Genomic DNA, 18,926 nt, shown 5'->3' on the forward strand with positions numbered 1-18,926 from the left:
TTTTTCTTCCACCAATCCAAATTTTCTGTCTTCCTTTTCTGGTTGCTATATTTATAATCACTGTTAACACTTTATATATAATCAATGTTACTTTTGTGTATAGTTTTGCTTAGTGTTTGGATATATTTTTTCACTGTCTTTCAACATTTTGTATCTTTTTTTTTCTTTTTTTGTTTCAGTCCTAGGCTTGAGCTCAGGGCCTGGGTGCTGTCTCTGAGTTTTTATCCTCAAGCTTAGTGCTCTACCAGTTGAGACACAGTTCTATTTCTGGGGGTTTTTTGGTGTTTAATAGGATGTATGCCACTGGCATCCGGCAACATTTTCTACCTTTTATTCTCCATCTCTTAAAAATAGCATAGAAGTGGCTTTAGAAGTACAGTATTACAACTGGGGGCCAATGGCTCACGCCTGTAATCCTAGCTACTCAGGAGTCTGAGATCAAGGCCAGCCCTGGCAGAAAAGTTCCTGTGAGACTCTATCTCCAATTAACCACTCAAAAACTGGAAGTGGTGCTATAGCTGAAGGTGGTAGAGCCTTGAGCAGAAATTGCTTAGGGTCAGTGCCAAGGCCCTGAGTTCATTCCCCATGACCAAAAAAAAAAAAAAAAGGAAAGAAAGGAAATACTGTAATATACAGCATTACAACCTTTTTGTTTTATGTGGAGCTTTTAGTTATTTACATGAAAATATTGATGTATTTTCATTTGAACTTACTGTCCCTTGCTACTTTGTAAGTGAAAAAGTATTTCTTTTTCTCTGATTGCTTTGGGGTTTTTCTGTTATTTATTTTCTGCAGTTTCACCATGATATGTCCTGGTGTCAAGCACTTTCTGTACAGCTTACTTGACATTTATTAGGCTTTTTTGAGCCCTCAGTGTCTTTTATTAGATCTAGGAATTTTTTTTTTATCACCTTTGTTCAACATTCTTTCTCATTGAGGAGAGGACTTCAGTTAAACAAATGGAAAAACTGCACAAGTGGTTTGAACTCTTGTTATCTCAGTCACAGTTTCCCCTACTGTTATACTTTTGCATTAGTTAATACGTTAAAAAAAACCTACTAAACCCAACATTGGCACATTACTCTTAGTTCTTCACGAGTTGTACTTTCTTGCCTAGGATACCATTTTCTAATTGTTACAACTTGACTAAGATTTTGAGTGGTGGCTACATTAATTTTTAAGCTATACAAAAATGTGGAACTATATTTGAATGTTTCACATTTGCTTCTAATTACAGTAGAAGTTCTTGAGTCTTTGAAATTTCTTATTCTAAAACAGAAGCCTAAATATAATTTATTTAACACACTTCATTTCTTAAGGCTTTTATAAAAGTAAATAAGACCTGTTGATTGTATTCTACTTTCTTGAACTTTTCTTGGTTAATATTGTCACAGTCACATATCAAGTTGTGGTACCTTTTGTTTGATGTTGTATATCATATATCATTCATTCACTGTACTAATCCTGAGTACTTGCGTTCTATCTGGCACTGAGCTAGGATATAAATATTTTGTAGGACTTACATCTAACCAAGATAGATATCTTAACCTTGGCACTGTTGATTGTTTTGGTCTAGATCATTCTTCGTTATAAGCCGGTGACATATACATTGTAGGACATTTATCAGCATCCCTGGCCTCTACTCACAAAACACTGATTGTACCCTCTCTCCCCATATGACAATCTAAAAGGTTTCCTTGCTGGTCATTTGTGTCTCATGCCTGTAATCACAGCTGTTGGGGAAGTTGAGATCCGAGGGTCGAGGGTCATGGTTTGAAGCCTTCCCAGGCAGACAAATCCTTGAGGCTCTTCGGTCTAGTTAATCAACAGAAAGTCAATTTGAGTCCTTGTCTTGGACCAGAAAGATAAAGCCAGATGTGGAGGTGTGGCTCAAGTGGTAAAGTGCCAGCTACTAGCCTTGATTGAAAAGCCAAGGGAGAACAAGAATCCCCGAGTTCAGGCCCCAGTACTGGCATACAAAAAGAAAAAGTTTCCAAATAATACTGTGATCCTATCAGTCTTTGCCCCAGTTACTTTGAATAGTCTCAGCTACTTTAATAATTTTTTGTTTTTTTCTTTTTCCTTGACTGTGTCTTGTGATCTGTCTTTGTGCAGAGGTTTGTAGGGTCTTAGAATCAGCCACTCTCCTTCAACCCTTTGCCTATGTACATACTTTTTCTCTCTGGGATGAATGTCCTTTTTTGTACATTTCACCAACTTGTATTTTTTATCCATTAAAACTTAGATGTCATTGGGCAGAAAAAGTGGCTGTAGACAATTTTCTTTAGCTTTTGTCAAGTGACTGTTGCTATCTGTTTATCTTTCTTTACTATATACTATAGGTCTTGGAGATCTGTGTAGTCACTCCTCAGCATTAGTAATATAAAATGGCAGTAGGTGATTAATGGAGTTGGTACACTGGAGAGGAACAATAAGAGTTCTGAGGTAAATTTGGGACAGATAATTGGTAGGAATATGAGAGAATTAGTTCAAGAAGAGCTTGAGATAAGGGGATGAGAGGGAAACTGAATTTATGGATATTAAGCTGAGTGAAATCAGGTTATCAGCTCATTACATTTAGAATAATAAAACCCCTACCTATTAAAATTTAAGAACCACTTGAGCATGTTTTAGTGGTTTTTTTAAAAAAAAAATCTTGTTTTATTTTATCATCTGCTCATACATTTCAATTTCTTTTTACCTGCTAGTCCTTAGTGAGTGTAAATTGTAAAGTTTAAACTGCATTCACTCAACATAATCTCAAATTGTTCAGTTACTGTCAGCTCCATAGAACCTCCTTTCATACTATTTTTAAATGCAATCCATAAAACACGGGTAGATCCCACCTTCCAGATTATGGTGGTGTATGCTTATAATCCCAGCTTTTCATTCAAGAGTTAGCAAGACCCAATCTAAGCACCCCGGCTGGTGACACATCTGTAATCTCAGCTATATGGGAAGCATAGGTAGGTGGAATGAGGTCTGAGGCTAACTGAAGAGAAAAATCCTGAGACCTTGTCTGAAAAAGAACTAAAGCAAAAAAGAGGTTGTATGGGGGTGAGTGGAAAGCACTGAATTCAAACCTCACTTCTGCCACCCACATACAAAGATTACTCTGTTATGGCAAAGGAATACCTTTGCTATCAGTGAATCGGATATTGTTCTTTGTCTTTGCTCTTTACTTATATATTTTCAGATATAATTCTTTATTTGTCTATGATATATAGCCCTACTTCATATATAGTCCATTTATTAACATAGAGTCCATTAATATATAGTCTATTTATTAATGACCCCAAGGACAGAGAAATTAAACAATGGATTTAAATATGTTTTTTTATATAGTTACCATATTGACCAAGAAAACGGTTTCTGGTTTTTCCTTTTCCCTCCTTAGTGTCATCGATTGACTTAATATTTACAATACCTCTATTACCATTTTAGTTCTTTATTTGTTGCTTACGTGGAAGGCTGGTGTTAAGTTCAGTAGTCGTGGTGAGTGGAGAGTTATGCCTATTGCTTAGGAATATTTAACTGTAAGGAAATAGCTTTATCTTGAAAAATAGGTTTATTACCCAAACATTCAATTAATACTAAGAAGTAGGTACAATAAATGAAGTGTGAAATTTTGTCTTCATTTATAATTTGAGTTTTTTTCCAGAAAACTTATTACTTACTTATTTTGCCAGTCCTGGGGCTTGGGCTCGGGCCTGAGCACTGTCCCTGGCTTCTGTTTGCTAAAGGCTAACACCACTTGTGGCTTTTTCTGTGTATGTGTTGCTGAGGAGTCAAACCCAGGGCTTTGTGCACTCTACCACTAAACCACATTCTCAGCCCTCGGAAAACTTTGGAAAGGGCTTAACAAGGAGTCACTTAACTTCCTTTTGCTGTATTTCCAATATTGTCTTTGAGTTCTATAGTTACTAATTTCCTGCTCAGCATTTTTTTTCCTATGCCCTTTGTTTTATTTTTCTTCATTTATTTTGTACATAGTTATTAGAAAGGTAATTTTATAACATTCTACATCTACAAAATTTAACATGATTTTAATATATTATTTGATACCTTTTGACCTGTAAGTCCCTTAATTTCTCCTCAGGGCTATTCGTTATTTCAGTTTTATGTTGTTTCTAGATAACCACTCCTCACTGGAATACATTTGTTTCAACCTATTATTTTCTCAGTAGCCATTTTTTTAGAGCTCATTAATTTTAGTTCAGTAGTTTTATAATTTGTTTTATATTTAGTAATTTCCAAATTAGTCACTTTCTATATTGGTCTTTTTGTAAACCTTAGTTATATTCTTTGTCTTTTTTTAAAAAAAATGTATCCTTTTTCTGAGTCAGGCACTGGTGGCTCATACCTTTTTAAACCTAGCTACTCAGGAAACAGATCTGAGGATTGAAATTTGAAGCCAGACCAGACAGGTGAGAATCTGTGAGACTCTTCCTCTTCTTCCTCCTCCCCCTCCTCCCCCCCCCTCCTTCTCCTCCTCCTCTTCCTCCTCCCCCTCCTCCCCCTCTTCCTCCTCCCCCTCCTCCTCCTCTTCCTCCTCCCCCTCCTCCTCCTCTTCCTCCTCCCCCTCCTCCTCCCTCCCCCCCTCCTCCTCCCTACCCCCCCTCCTCTCTCTTCCTCCCTCCTACCCCCCTCCTTCTGTCAGTCCTGGGGCTTGAACTCAGGGCCTGAGCACTGTCCCTGTTCCTTTTGCTCAAGGCTAGCACTCTACCTCTTGAGCTACAGTACCATTTCCAGCTTTTCCTGTGTATGTGGTACTGAGGAATCAAACTCAGGGCTTCATGCATGTTAGGCAAGCACTCTACCACTATGCCACATTTCCAGCCTCTTTGTTTCTTAAAAGCATGGAAGGCTGTGAGAGTCAACATTTATTTTTCTTGGGGAGAGGATTAAATCAATATTTATTATTCAAAGTGTTTTTTTTTCCTCAAAATTTAGAAGAATGATGTTTTCTTACGTTTTAATTAGTGCTCTTTAAGCTGTGATTTTAGTCCTTTGCAAATGATGGGCTTTTTAGGTTTTAGACATCATGAGGGATACCTTCCACCAGCCCCTGAGTGACATTGAGTAAGCAATTCTAGTAGTGGCTGGGAATCACTTGCAATTCCTCCATTATTGCATATTTGTGAAAATACAGTTTTATTATTATTGAAGTGTTTTATAGAGGGGTTACCAGTTAATGTGAGTACATTTCTTTTTGGACAAAGTCCAAATGTTGCTTTCCCTCAGTTTTTCCCTTCTGTCTCTGCCCACAGGTTGCGTAGATTTTCCACAGTGTCTACTATGACTGCATTTTTTTCACTCTTGCTATATTGCATATTTGTATAGTAATTATCAAGTTAGGTGTTGAATTTTCATGTCTTTGTAAGTGAAGCATATTTTCTTACAAGGTCTCGTCTGTTTTATTTCTTTAAAAATCTTTCAAGATAAGAACATTTTTCTAGACATCTTTGGAAAGTAGCAAGTTAATCTCACTAAGTAGATCGTTATATAAACAGTATAATAATTTCTTCAGCTTTTTAAGGAAGCTACAGAAGAAAGAATGGTCTCCCATAAAGTTTTTAAAAGGAAAGCCAGTGATGTGTTCTTTCAGCTACTTGGAAGCAGAAGCAAATACAAAAGCCTGAGAATTATCAAAAACCTAAAGGACTGTGGGTGTTGTCCAGTGTCATAATACATCTTTTATGGTACCTGCTGAATTTTTAAACATGGGGAGATTTTCAAATAGGATATAGAGTAAAACACAAAAACTTTATGGGTGAATATTTGGAGAGTAGCTACTATTTTATACTAATTATTAAGTTATAGTCTTGAAATAAGAAGAGCTCTCATGGGGGTTTTGTTTGTTTTAAATGGACCAAAAGTTGGTTATAAAATTATCCTAATATGGCAATCCCCTTGTACATTGAAGTTGAGATTATTGATCGTTAGAGTTACAATTAGTATTGTAGTGATTTCTTACTGCACTGTAGATGGTGTTGTAGAAGTAAACTAACCTTTGTTGAGTTATTTTGTAGATTATTATTTCTTGAGATAATTAGGAGTATTTTGTTATCATGTTTTTTTTTAATATTTATATTAGCAACCTCAGGAGAATTATAGAATTTATAGAAAGCCCTTTCATTGTGCTTCTATTGAATTAAGTGTTATTATATGGTTTCCTCATAAATAAAATTGAACCCAAACTGTCTTGACAGTATTTCTCTAAATTGATGTATTGTTTTAGGGCTTTTAAAATGAAAATAGATGTGAATTCTTTATAGTATATCCTTTTTTTAATCCATTATCGAACTGGAAATGGTCAGTCTCTATAAGCAAAATGTAGATTCCTATGCATTTCATTTTACTGTTGTAATTGTTTGCTTTTTCAAGGACGGTCTCTGGGTAGCACAGATTTCCCTTGAACTATCTAGATAGCCCAAGGCTAGCCTTTAACTTGGCTTTCTCCTCCCTCAGTCTTTGAGGTCCTGGAATTACAGCCTTGTGCCGGTATGCAGGCTCTTAGTGTTCTTTAAATTCTTGTGTTTTACTCTAGAGTTTTTAAATTATGAAATTAAGTAGAATGAGCATATGCCCAGTAGAGGAAGTTTAGGAAACAGAAAACTCAAAAGCCAGTCTTATTGTTGTTTAAACATAGGAATTTTTCCTTTCGGTCTGTTTTTCTTAATATGTATGTAGTAAAGATTACTGTTTAGATGGGTCTCTCTTTATGCCAAGGTTTGCCCCCATCCATGCTGCTCCCCAAAATCTGTCTTCCAACTAAGTGGGATTACAAGTGTGAGCCACCATCTTAACATTCTTTATTTTTGTTTGCTGGTCTTGGGTCTTAAAATTTGGATCTGGGCACTTTCCCTAGCTCTTTTTTCTCAAGGCTTGTGCTGTACCACTTGAGCCTCAGCTTCATGTCAGCCTTTTTCTATGATTAATTGGAGATAAGAGTCTCATGGACTTTTTTTTTTTTTTGCCCCTGCTGGTTCAAACCAAGATTCTCAGATCTCAGCCTCTTGAGTAGCTAGGGTTATCTTAACATTCTTGAAGTCCTTACATTAGGAACCTTTCCAAGTCCTGGTGGCTTTTCTCTTCATGGCTGTGTTTTTCAAGGTGTTTGATGCCTGTGTTTAGCATAGCCTCTTTCTTTTAGAGAATAAATTATAGCTATGTATTCGTTTTGTGACTTCCACTACTGACTTTCTTTTCACTAGAACACTATTCTCTAAAGTGAATTACATTTTGTGTAATTTTATGCCTACATGATGCACGTGATTTAAATTCTGAAATCACCAATATCCTGTAAAGATAAATGTATTTGTAGTGAACTTAGAAATCCTTTCTATAGAAATGTCCGGTCATAAATACAGCATGATGTCATTGGTAAACTAGTTCTCATCATTGATGACATGAAAGAGAGGGATATCAGATTTAACTTGCTTTCACATGTTCATATCTTCACTATTTTTGTAGTTTGTTAGCTTCATGTATTTCTAAACTTTTATGATTTGCAGTAGTAGTCATTTAGAAAACCTTTGTACAGATTATAAAAATTCAAATAAAACCTGGTAGCAAATATCCAGAACTTTTCTTTTGTATTTTAATTCAGAAACTTTCTGCATTTACCATTTATAAATTACAACTACTTTTGCATTTTTCTCTCAGTATTTGGGAGTCTTCCAAGGGTAAACAGTAAAATTAGTCTAAATGGGATATAAAAGTGAATTTAATGCAAATTACTTAAAAGATCCTCTCGTAAACTATCCTGATGTCCTTTCTTAATCTCTGCACCCCTTTATTGTATTAGAAAAGAGATTAGTAAATTGAAATGTTGGTAACAAATGGTTATTTGAGAAGGAATGAGAATCTAAAGATTTATCTCTTAATGTAATTAATAAAACTGCAGGATCATTAAAGGTTAAATGAAAAATTTAAGCCACAAAAAGCAAAAGAAAACATTTAAATGTTTATTGTACTATTTTCTCAGTTAGCTAACTCTTGATATTGAAGTTGAATAGGAGTGGTTTTGTAAAACTTCAGATTGTGAGATGTGAGAGAACGGCATAATAATCAAGTATGTTACGGGAAATTGAAATGTTTCTTTTAATTTAGCTGGGGAAATTTAAGCTTATAAAGAGTAATACTTAAAGTCTTAACACTGTCTCTACAGTGAACACAAATATGTCACACTGACAGCCTGTCTCTAAATATATTAAAGAATACAACATAGTTAAGTATGGTTTATGAGGAAACCCTTGCAAACTATGTCTTCTACTTTTATTTGCGTTACTATTTTCTAAATTTAGTGTTCATTAGTATTATAATTGAAGAAATCATTGAGAAAGTGAACTAGTAAGAAGTGACAGGTGGTAAGGTAGTTTATCATACTGCTATTTAAGGTAGTTATGAGTATGAACTCACACCTAGATATGCTTCTAGTTAAAGTTACCATTAGAAATTGTGGGCTTTTTATTAGTCTGTAGTAATTGTACATAAAGATTTGCTTCCAAGAATGCTCTGAATGGTTTCCTATAAATGACATTGTGCAGTTATTTTGTTCCTTTCGCCTCCATTATTAAAGTATTACTTCAAATGAGTGATTGGCAGTGATTTTTTTTAAATTTTATTTGGAAAATTATTCAGTAAATTTTCTCCTTTGTAAGTGAAGTGCTTTTAATCTGTCAGATAAAGGTGTCTTCAACTTTTTGGTGGTGATTTTGTTTTTTTGTAACATATGGGTTCTTGTTCAAGCTTTTTTGCTCACAGCTGATACTCTTACCACTTGAGCCATGTTTCCACTTTGGGCTTTTCCTGCTTGATTAGAGGTAGGAATCACAGATTAGTTTGCTTGATCTGGCTTTGAATCTGGATCCTCAGATCTCAGCCTCTTGAGCTAGACTTGTTACATAGCCACCAATGTCTAGCCCACTCTCATTTTATTCATAAATCTGGTTGCTTTATTACTATGTAATTGTTAATTCACCAAATATGTATTGATATGCTAAGTATCAGCTATAATGTGGAGGTTTTAGGCAAATCAAAGCACAAGAGAGAAGAAAGTAAAGTCCTACCATGTGGAGTTAATGTTGTAGTGGGAAGAGGCAGAAGTAAGCAGGTTGTATATCCAAGTAAATGTATAGTACCAGGCAATAAATGATAATAAAAAGTGTATTATATGTGTCAGGAATTACAGGTGGTGAGAGAGTGGGTTGTAAATAAACCATCTTGTATATGTAAGATTCATTTATGTACTCTGTTTAAATGGCTGTGCATCACATTGCAAATGAAATAATAGATGTATTTAGTACCATAGCTAAGATCTAGTGGTGAGATAGATGCTCTACAAATGCTACATGATAAAAGAAAATGGAAATGTGAGTTCATTGAATATGACTCACAGATTCTTCTACTTTTGTAAAACTTTTACCTACTTGATTGATATTACTCAGGCTTTACTCAAATTTAGCCTTCCTTAGTTATACTTCAGCTACCAAACCATACATACATTTTATTTTCCAAGTCCTGTAGTTAGAAACCACAAACTTAGGGTCTGAGAACTCTACATGTAATTATCTTCATGTCTCAGTGCTGTTGCACTGTAGATAAATGATTGAAAATAAAGTATCTTCTCCATTAGGAAAAGAATTAGATGTATAGCTAAATCAGTAGTTGGTGGCTAACGGTAGTGTGAATTTTGAAGGGTAGTGTGAAATACAGTTTTAAAAATAAATATATTTCACTTTTTATGTGTCTCTGGATTGTTTCACTTGAATAGTTTAGGGGAAAGGGAATGAAAAGGTCTTTTTTCAGAAGAATCCCAAAAGATTTAATTCTAGTTCAGTTCAGAGATTCAGTAGAACCTGCATTTAAGAAAGCAGCAATATTTTCTTAGGAATACATTTTGACTAGACAATATTTTCATCAGCTGAGATTTAAATGGTTTTCATAGCATTTAATTTTGCTTGATTTTCGTTGTGAAATAATGGTTTTGTTTATTTCCCAACAGTTCAACAGTGTTAAATATTTTCATGAAATTTGACATTTTGAGAATTTAGGAATTTCAGTAGGAGGAATTATAGTACATCTTGGTAGCACAGTTAATGTTTGTGTGATATGCCATTTTTTTGTTTCCTTAAAAACAGACAGTTGAGTTTGAGATATGACTCACTAGTCCTTGGGACCTAGATGGCTTTGAGTTGTCCCTTGGTAGGGCCATTGATATCTGTGGTTTTGTATGCACAAAATTAATTGGGAACCTGAATAAGAAGTCCAAAGCTAATCTGTGATGGGAATTCTAATTTCTGTGATTGTGTAACTAGTTCTAAGTACGCCACTTCACAACTGTCAGACCTAGTCTTAGAGATTCCAAGGTGTTAGAATAGGTTTTATAGAATTTTTATTTTAACGGAGAATGAAACACTATCAGAATATAAAATGGTTGCTGTAGTGAAAGAACGGGAAAGTATAATGCAGCCTTTTTTTTTTTTGCCAGTCCTGGAGCTTGGACTCAGGGTCTGAGCACTGTCCCTGCTTCTTTTTTCTCAAGGCTAGCTAGCACTCTGCCACTTGAGCCACAGTGCCACTTCTGACCATTTCTATATATGTGGTGCCGAGGAATTGAACCCAGGACTTCATGTATGCGCGGCAAGCACTCTTGCCACTAGGCCATATTCCCAGCCCTTTCCTTTGAAATATTTTAAACTTTAAACCATCTGTTTCCATGTCTTCTCACCATGACTCAAGATATAAATGTGTAGTGTGAGGCAAACATACTGGATGTAAATTTTACAATGTATCTGAATGTTTTGTTTACTTTAGGAAATAATTTTACTTTAGGGCATAGTTAGAGGCTCTAAATCTGAATAAAGTGGTATTTTTGTATGTATTTAATTTTCTTTTCGACTAAGTTAAAGTGAGAAACTGCAGTGCTAGCTATCCAAAGTTGATGGCACCTTGGTTGGGGAAAGCACTTATTAAAACATAATCAAGAGGTTAATAACCCAGTGAAAATACATTTTGATGATCTTTTTCATAAGTCATCATTATAGAAAAGAAGTATAGTAATTGAGTTGAAGGAAAACATGATAGGCTAGAATCAAGTATATCGGGTTTAAAGGTCCTAGTCAGCTCATCAAAAATAGTTTTGACAGCAGACGCTTATAAGCTCTCTAGGGAAGGAAATCATGAAGTTTGAGAATAGTCCTAATACTGCTATTTTTTTAGTTACGCCATTACTCTTTCAAAGATTTCTTAAGCAGTGTCTAAGTTATTTAATATTCAGGTATTACTGATTGGTGTAAGTAAACATTTAGATTTCAGTTTTAATTCTTTTGTAAGAAAAACTATACTGTATATAAAATGCTTTCTTTTTTAATTTCTTTTCCAAAGACTAAGTCTGGATATTAATCTTAGGTTGATGCCTTTAGCAGTAGTTACTTCTGTTTTAGTTTTTTTGTTGTTTTGTTTTGTTTTAATGAATATTTTTGTGCTGGTCCTATGGCTTGAGCTCAGAGCCTAGGCCCTATCCCTTAGTTTTTTCACTTGGCGCTGGTGTTCTACCACTTGAATTGCAGCTTCACTTCTGGAATTTTGGTGGTTAGTCTGAGTAAGAGTCTCATGAACTTTCTTGCTCTTGTGGGCTTTCAACCTCTAATCTCACCCTGCTGATTGCTTGCTTTTAAAAGCAAGAGAATAGTGCTTAAGTTAGCTAATTTAAATTGAAACCTAAGTTTTTATTGACTATTTGGAGGTTAGGAGATGTATTAAATAAGGATACTTTATTTTTACATGTGACAAATAGAAATGCATGAACTCTTAAAATCTGATATTTAAGAAGATTTATTTGTATTATGTTCATATTCCTGTTTGCTTGGCAGCTGATACTCTGTTTTCAAGGAAATTGAATGGGAAATACAGACTTGAGCGTCTTGTTCCAACTGCAGTATATCAGCACATGAAGATGCATAAGAGAATTCTTGGACACTTGTCATCTGTGTACTGTGTAACTTTTGATAGAACTGGCAGACGGATCTTTACTGTAAGTAGTTATTAAGAATTTTATTCATGATAGAATTGAAGAAACATTGCTTATAGGTGAACTTGAAATAAACTTTTAATGGGAAAAAATTTAGGTAATTTATTAATATGTCATTCATAACAAGAGTTTATTTGGACATTATTCAAGTTTGGGAAGGTCATATTGTAAGTCACAGTTTTTTGGGCTTACATTTTAAATATAATTCTCAACATTAACAACTACAGTTTGACATTTTACAAATATCATATAGTAATATTAAAGCTAATCAAAGATTGATGAGTAAATCAGAAAGCCATTTGATAGTTTAAAAAGAATCCTTAGAATAAAATTTGAGGTTTGTAGCATTTTTTTTTCTTTTTTTTTTTTTTTTTTGGCAATTCAGAGTTTGAACTGGAGAGTTTCCATCACACTTGTTATATAGGCACTCTGTCACTGAGCCATACCTTCAGCCCTTTCATGTACTGGTTGTTTCCAGGTAACACCTCTCTTTTTAGCTGGATCTGGGGCTGTATCATGATCCTCCTACTTTATGCTTCATGCTATAGTTAAGATGGCCAGTATGTCAAACTACATCCAGATTCGAAAAGCGAACTTACAAATGTTTTTGTAGAGGGCTGTCTGGAACCAAAACTCTCCCAACCTCAGGTTCCTGAGTAGCTAGGATTTCAGGTAAAAGCCATTACACCTGCTTGATGTTAGTTTTAAAGCTCTCTAGGTTTATTTGTTCTTCTATCTTGTTGAAGAGTTTTTAAAGTTAAAGTGAGGAAATTATTTTTTGAATACTTGGATTTATTTCCCAATATCTACTTGTTACATCTGTTATGAATAATATTTACTATACTAGTATGCCTTAAACATCTTGTGGGCTGAAAGTATACAAGTATATCTTGTTTGTAAACAAAGACCTTTACTTCTTTCCTTTCTTCTGTACGTAGTTATCTGTAAAACAGCTGAATAGAAGAATATGGAAAGGGATTTTTATACATTTTATTATTATCTTTAGTCCAGGTGTTTGTAGACTTTCTTCCATCATAATTGTTTCCCTTCACCCCTACGCTTTATCTCCATTGTTCTCTATGCAGTAAAATACAGTGAATGTTTCTAAACTTTCCAACCTGTTCCCCTTTTCAGAGGGGAGAATAGACATTTGTATTTGAAGTTTACAGTATTTGATGTCTACAGTAGTAATTTGTTCTTCAATGGTAATTGAAAATTAGTCATTTAGGTTTATTATTCACCTCAAAACCTAAAGCAAATTCAACATTTCTAAAGTTTGAAAGAATTCTTTTTTTTTTTTATTTTTTTGCCAGTCCTGGGCCTTGGACTCAGGGCCTGAGCACTGTCCCTGGCTTCTTCTTGCTCAAGGCTAGCACTCTGCCACTTGAGTCACAGCGCCACTTCTGGCCATTTTCTGTATATGTGGTGCTGGGGAATCGAACCCAGGGCTTCAAGTATACGAGGCAAGCGCTCTTGCCACTAGGCCACATCCCCAGCCCCTGAAAGAATTCTTTTAATAGGAGTAATAGGTTGGACCAGAGAACAGTGAAACAAACTGCTTTTTAAACCCTGTTGTGTAGTTCATGTGTCTTGCCTTGACTAAAGTTGATTACCTGGGCTTTTATAGTTAACTAAATAAAAAACTAAGTAAAAAAAAAAGTAGTAAGTTGAAACAGAACAAGAAATATTACATTGCACTTTATTTTGGTGGTTATAAGGTTATACTGTTCTGATACTATTTTAAAAATACATAAAATGCTTTATTTTTGGTGTAAATAAATTACCTTGAAAGGAATATTTGTGGCTGATGCCTAGCTTGTTAAGGGGGGTAAAATAAAAAATCAAGGTTCAGAGGCTGGGAATATGGCTTAGTGGTAAACTGCTTGCCTCGTATACATGAAGCCCTAGGCTCGATTCCTCAGCACCGCATATATAGAAAAGGCCAGAAGTAGTGCTGTGGCTCAAGTGGTAGAGTGCTAGCCTTGAGCAAAAAGAAGCCAGGGACAGTGCTCAGGCCCTGAGTCCAAGGCCCAGGACTGGCAAAAACAAACAAACAAAAGAATGAAGGTTCAAAACTAGCTATGGCAGACAAATCCTAGAGACTTTTAACACCGGTTAACCAAGAAAAAGTTGAAACTGGAAGTGTGCCTCAAGTGGTGGAGCCCCAGGTATGAACAGAATGGTCCTGAGATCAAGCTCCAGCACCAACACAAATTAAAATTAAAATAATGGAGCTTACAGCACTTACCAGGCATTATGAAGCATTATGTGGTTTGATAGGAATTTGAAACAGTCCCTTAGATTTTTTTAAAGGGAACCTTAGTGAAATATTATTTAATATTTATTGTTACCTTAATGAATATGCTTTTTTAGCCTTGTGGAAAACAGCTTTGCACAATAAAGTATTTATAAATACTATAGAAAGTTTAAAAGGATATCATCCAAATTAGTGAGATTCTGTATTTGGAAAAGCTGTCTCTGTTTTGTGCCAGAAAGTTTTATTAATGAGTGTGCCCACATGACTCATGGGGAAGAAAACCAACAACACTTAAAAAGCCTACAAAGGAGATTGAGTCATTATGTCAGATTTTACTGCTTAATTTTCCCTTAAATGTTTAAGAGTTTCACGTGGTTTCAGAATCCTCTTAATTTATATAATTTATCAAAGAAAAATAGAATTAATGAATTGTCAAGACTAAGGAAAGTAATTACAACAAAGATAGAGATTCCTTCCCCCCTCTTTTCCAGGCAAAATATAGCACTTATAAATTAGGGCAAGGAACATTAAATATTTCCATCACTATAAGAAGTTACAGTAAAGTATACAGTGTAGAATTGAAAGATTCAGTGTTTGTTCTTGGAAAATTATAATGGTAAACAGGCAGTATTAAACCTATAAGAATTTTGAGAGAGGGCTTCACACAGGAAAGAGGCACGCAATTCAAAGTACCAGAAAATGTTAACAGTAATGTACTGGAAGTGACACAGCTTAAGCTGGATAATGCAGACTTAGAGAGAAAAGGGTAGTTATAAACTTTGGAGAATATAACGTTTGTATGTGATTGGGGGTATGGAATGGTCTAAATGTGCAGAAGTTAGAAATCTGTTTACTCTGCCAGTTAACAGTAAACTTTGAATGACTGCAAAATTCTCTTAAGGTATTTGAAGTTAAAAATCATGTAATTCTTTCATTTTTATGTCCAAATAGTAGCCTTTGATTTGACTACATGATTGAAGCATTTTATTTTTAAATCAAGGAAAGGTTAAAAGGAAATATTAAAGGTTAAAGGAAATATTAAAGTCATCTCAGCAAAGTAACCTATTTCTGAAGTATGCTGTTTTCTGCTTGCAAGATGTTATCTACTCTTTGTCATTGTCACTCATTTCTGCACTCTGTATTTTCTTCATTATTTAACATCACATAGTTGTCTTCTGTAATTTTTTTTCTTTCTTTGCCAGTCCTGGGCCTTGAACTCAGGGCCAAGCACTGTCCCTGGCTTCTTTTTGCTCAAGGCTAGCACTCTACCACTTGAGCCACAGCGCCACTTCTGGCCGTTTTCTATATATGTGGTGCTGGGGGGCTTCATGTATACGAAGCAAGCACTCTTGCCACTAGGCCATATTTCAGCCATCTGTAATCTTATAACTTCGTTTTGTAACAGCATCTTTGATGAGCTAAAAATATATTTCATTTATAATGCCAGAGTCCCTGCTCAATAAATTAGAATGAAAAGAACTTTTTAACAGGTTACTCTGTAACTTAGCTTTCTATTAAATAGACAACAATTTGTTGAATTAAGCCTTTAAATTTTGCCTTCCAGAAATTATTAAGTTTTGGGCCATTGACTTTAATCTCTGTGCATTAAATTTGTGTGATTTTTTTGGGGGGGCCAATGTTTGAAATTGTTTAGTGAAATTTTTGTTAGTAGTTGGTGTTTTAATGATTATTTCAAGGAAAATCTAGTGCGTTCACAAAATAAGCCAAGTCAGAGCTCTGTAGACCAGAGCCTCTGTAGACCTTTTTTCTTCAGAACAGTAAAGCCAGATGTATTAACAGATACTGTGTAGACTTTCATCTATAGATAATGTTCTTGTTTGTATCTGTTTTGTCTCTCAAACTTTTTTCTTTTGAAGAAACATTGCTTTTCTAAACTGTGAACTGTTTTTTAGATTAACAAAAAGCTAGGAATTAATCAAAGATCTCATAGGCATGCTGGAAGGCATGGTATTTGGTACTGTTACCTTTACTGTATTAAAATATTTGAAAAAAATAAGTAGCTCACTGTAAATTTCTGTTTTAAAAGCACGCTTAAAAAACTAGTGTGTGTAGCCTTTTTGGGTGTGGCAATGGAATAAGCAAATTCTTAGACAAATACGAGCTCTCTTTCTAAGTGTATACTCTCTAAAATAAATACTATCTATACTACTGTATTGTCAGGACAAAATATGTATTTTTTTCTTTTATCCTTCATTGCAGGATGTCTTAACATTAAAAGACAACACTGTACATTCTGTTTCGGGGCATTTAAAATATAAGCTAAACACTACACAAGCTTCACTTTTGTGATTATTGTTTTTCCCTGTTTTTATAGTAAGTTTCATGTCAAACCAAATGACACCATGGTTACATGCCTTACATAAATGGCATGTCATTTGCATATAACTCCCACCTACTGAAAATCATGCCTAGGTTACTTACTCCTAACAAAATACAAATGTTATATAAGTAGTAAAAACAAAACAAAACATGATTATACATGTTTTTTAGTGCAGGCACATGTTTAGTGTTTAGTGCTTCTCAAATATTTTTAGTCCACGCCTAGAAAACTAAAAGCGTCTTGTTTTTGTAGTTAAGCAAATGAAGTGAAGAAGTTCACTTCATTAATGGCAGTTTAAAGAACTTCTGTTGAACAAATGTCTTAAAGCCTTTATTTTACTATTCAACAATTGCCTAGAATTCTCATATGAGTGCTAGCCATTTTTCTGAAATTTTTCATGGTCTGCTTTCTTTACTTCCTACACACAAATCAATAATCTTTCTCTTTTTCATAGTAACAGCCTCCTGCTGTAGTAACTCCGTTTTACCACTCATTCTCTTTGATCGTATATTGTTCTGTCAATACTGAAATGTCTTATTTTGTGGTATGACTCATGCTGATGACTGATGATTTCTAAAATTTGATCCTGGTACTCTACTTCAGTTGAAAGCCTTTATTAATTTACATTACCTACCACATTGCTTCATCCTCCTACCCTTTGTACCTCTTTCTGAATTAGACTGCAGATAAGCAGTTGCTTGAATTACTCCAATTTCACATTCCAATGCTTTTGCTCATACTTTTTGTCAGTAGTTACTAGATAGACTATATGTTTTTTCTTAGAGAGAGAGATTGTGTGTGTGTGTGTGTGTGTGTGTGTGTGTGTGTGTGTGTGTGTGTGTGTGTGTGTGTGTTGGTACTGGAACCTGAACTCAGACTCTTGTTCTCATCCAGCTTTTTTCTCACAGCTGGTACTCTACTACTTGATGAGATACACTTTCAGTACAACATTTTCGTTACTTAATTGTAGATAGTCTCTTGGCCTTTTCTGCTTCAGCTGTTTTCTGAGACAACCTCCCCTCTGCACCCCTAGAGCTAGGCTTGACAGCAGTCCTCATTCCCATACTTATTGCATACTTAGCATTACATTCTTGCAACTTTTTGCTTAGGTGTGCTGTTTTGCTGCTTTTTTTTGGCCTGGTCTGGCTTCAAACCCTCCTCTTCCCAATCTAATTCTCTTACAGGACGCTGTGTAAGAGCCTCTATGTAGAGCTTGGCACTGTGGCTCATAATTAATTGTAGCTACTTGCAAGGCAGATATTGGGGAGGAATTTAGCTTGAGAATATTATTATCTCAACAAAAATGCTGGATGTAGTGACCTGTGCATGTCAGCCTAGCTATATTGGGGAGCCTAAGTAGGAGGACCATAATAAGGGCAAAAAAACCCATGAGACTCTTACCTAATAGAGTTTTGGGAAACAGATACAACACACATATATTTTTTTTAAAATTTTATTTATAGGGTTCTGATGACTGTCTTGTGAAAATCTGGGCAACAGATGATGGGAGGTTATTAGCTACTTTAAGAGGACATGCTGCGGAAATATCGGACATGGCGGTGAACTATGAGAATACTATGATAGCAGCTGGGAGTTGTGACAAAATGATTCGTGTCTGGTGTCTTCGAACCTGTGCACCTTTAGCTGTTCTTCAGGGGCATAGTGCATCAATTACATCACTACAGGTAATTGTTTCACTCCTTATTTTTTAACAAGTTACTTTTATATAATCTAGAATAGAAAAAAAATATTTCTGGTTTTAGAAATTATATAGACTGAATATGTAATGTAATACACTCTGTTTTCTTGGTGTTAATTGCTTTTAGTATGTTAAAAATAGGTTTTATTATCTGGAATATTTCACTCTTGTAAAGATTTGTCTTTTCCCCTTGTGATTTTTTTCTTTTTTTAGTTTTCGCCATTGTGCAGTGGTTCAAAGAGATATCTATCTTCTACTGGAGCAGATGGCACTATTTGTTTTTGGCTGTGGGATGCTGGAACACTTAAAATAAAGTCAGTTGCTATTTTATTTCATGTGCTTAATGATTAGAATTGCAAAAATAGTCAAAATTAAGAATAAATTTACTTTCATTTTTCAGTAAATTCTTTTTGTCTCTTCACTGATCTCTTTAATGCTTCCCTTTCTTTGTGCTTCACAGAAAATTTTCTTATATTAACTTACATGCTTTTTTTTTCTTATCTATACCTAGGCCTGTTCTTTTCCTTCAGAAATACCTATTACCATTTTCTGTGTGGTGGTCTATAGTTTCAGTAGCTTGTTTTTGTGCTGA

At 34.9% G+C, this 18,926-nt stretch overlaps 1 protein-coding gene across 1 annotated transcript in view; it reads left to right on the forward strand.

Annotated features, from left to right (window-relative positions):
• The window catches only part of LOC125357033 (pleckstrin homology domain interacting protein), a 92,182-nt gene that overhangs the window by 12,030 nt on the left and 61,226 nt on the right, over positions 1-18,926 (forward strand). The window contains exons 7-9 of the mRNA XM_048353653.1: positions 11,880-12,040; positions 18,099-18,320; positions 18,548-18,648. Of these exons, the coding sequence (XP_048209610.1) occupies positions 11,880-12,040; positions 18,099-18,320; positions 18,548-18,648 (484 nt within the window). The remainder of the gene's footprint in view (positions 1-11,879; positions 12,041-18,098; positions 18,321-18,547; positions 18,649-18,926) is intronic.

This window comes from Perognathus longimembris, chromosome 9 (genome assembly GCF_023159225.1).
Source record: "Perognathus longimembris pacificus isolate PPM17 chromosome 9, ASM2315922v1, whole genome shotgun sequence".
NCBI classification, from domain to species: Eukaryota; Metazoa; Chordata; class Mammalia; order Rodentia; family Heteromyidae; genus Perognathus; species Perognathus longimembris.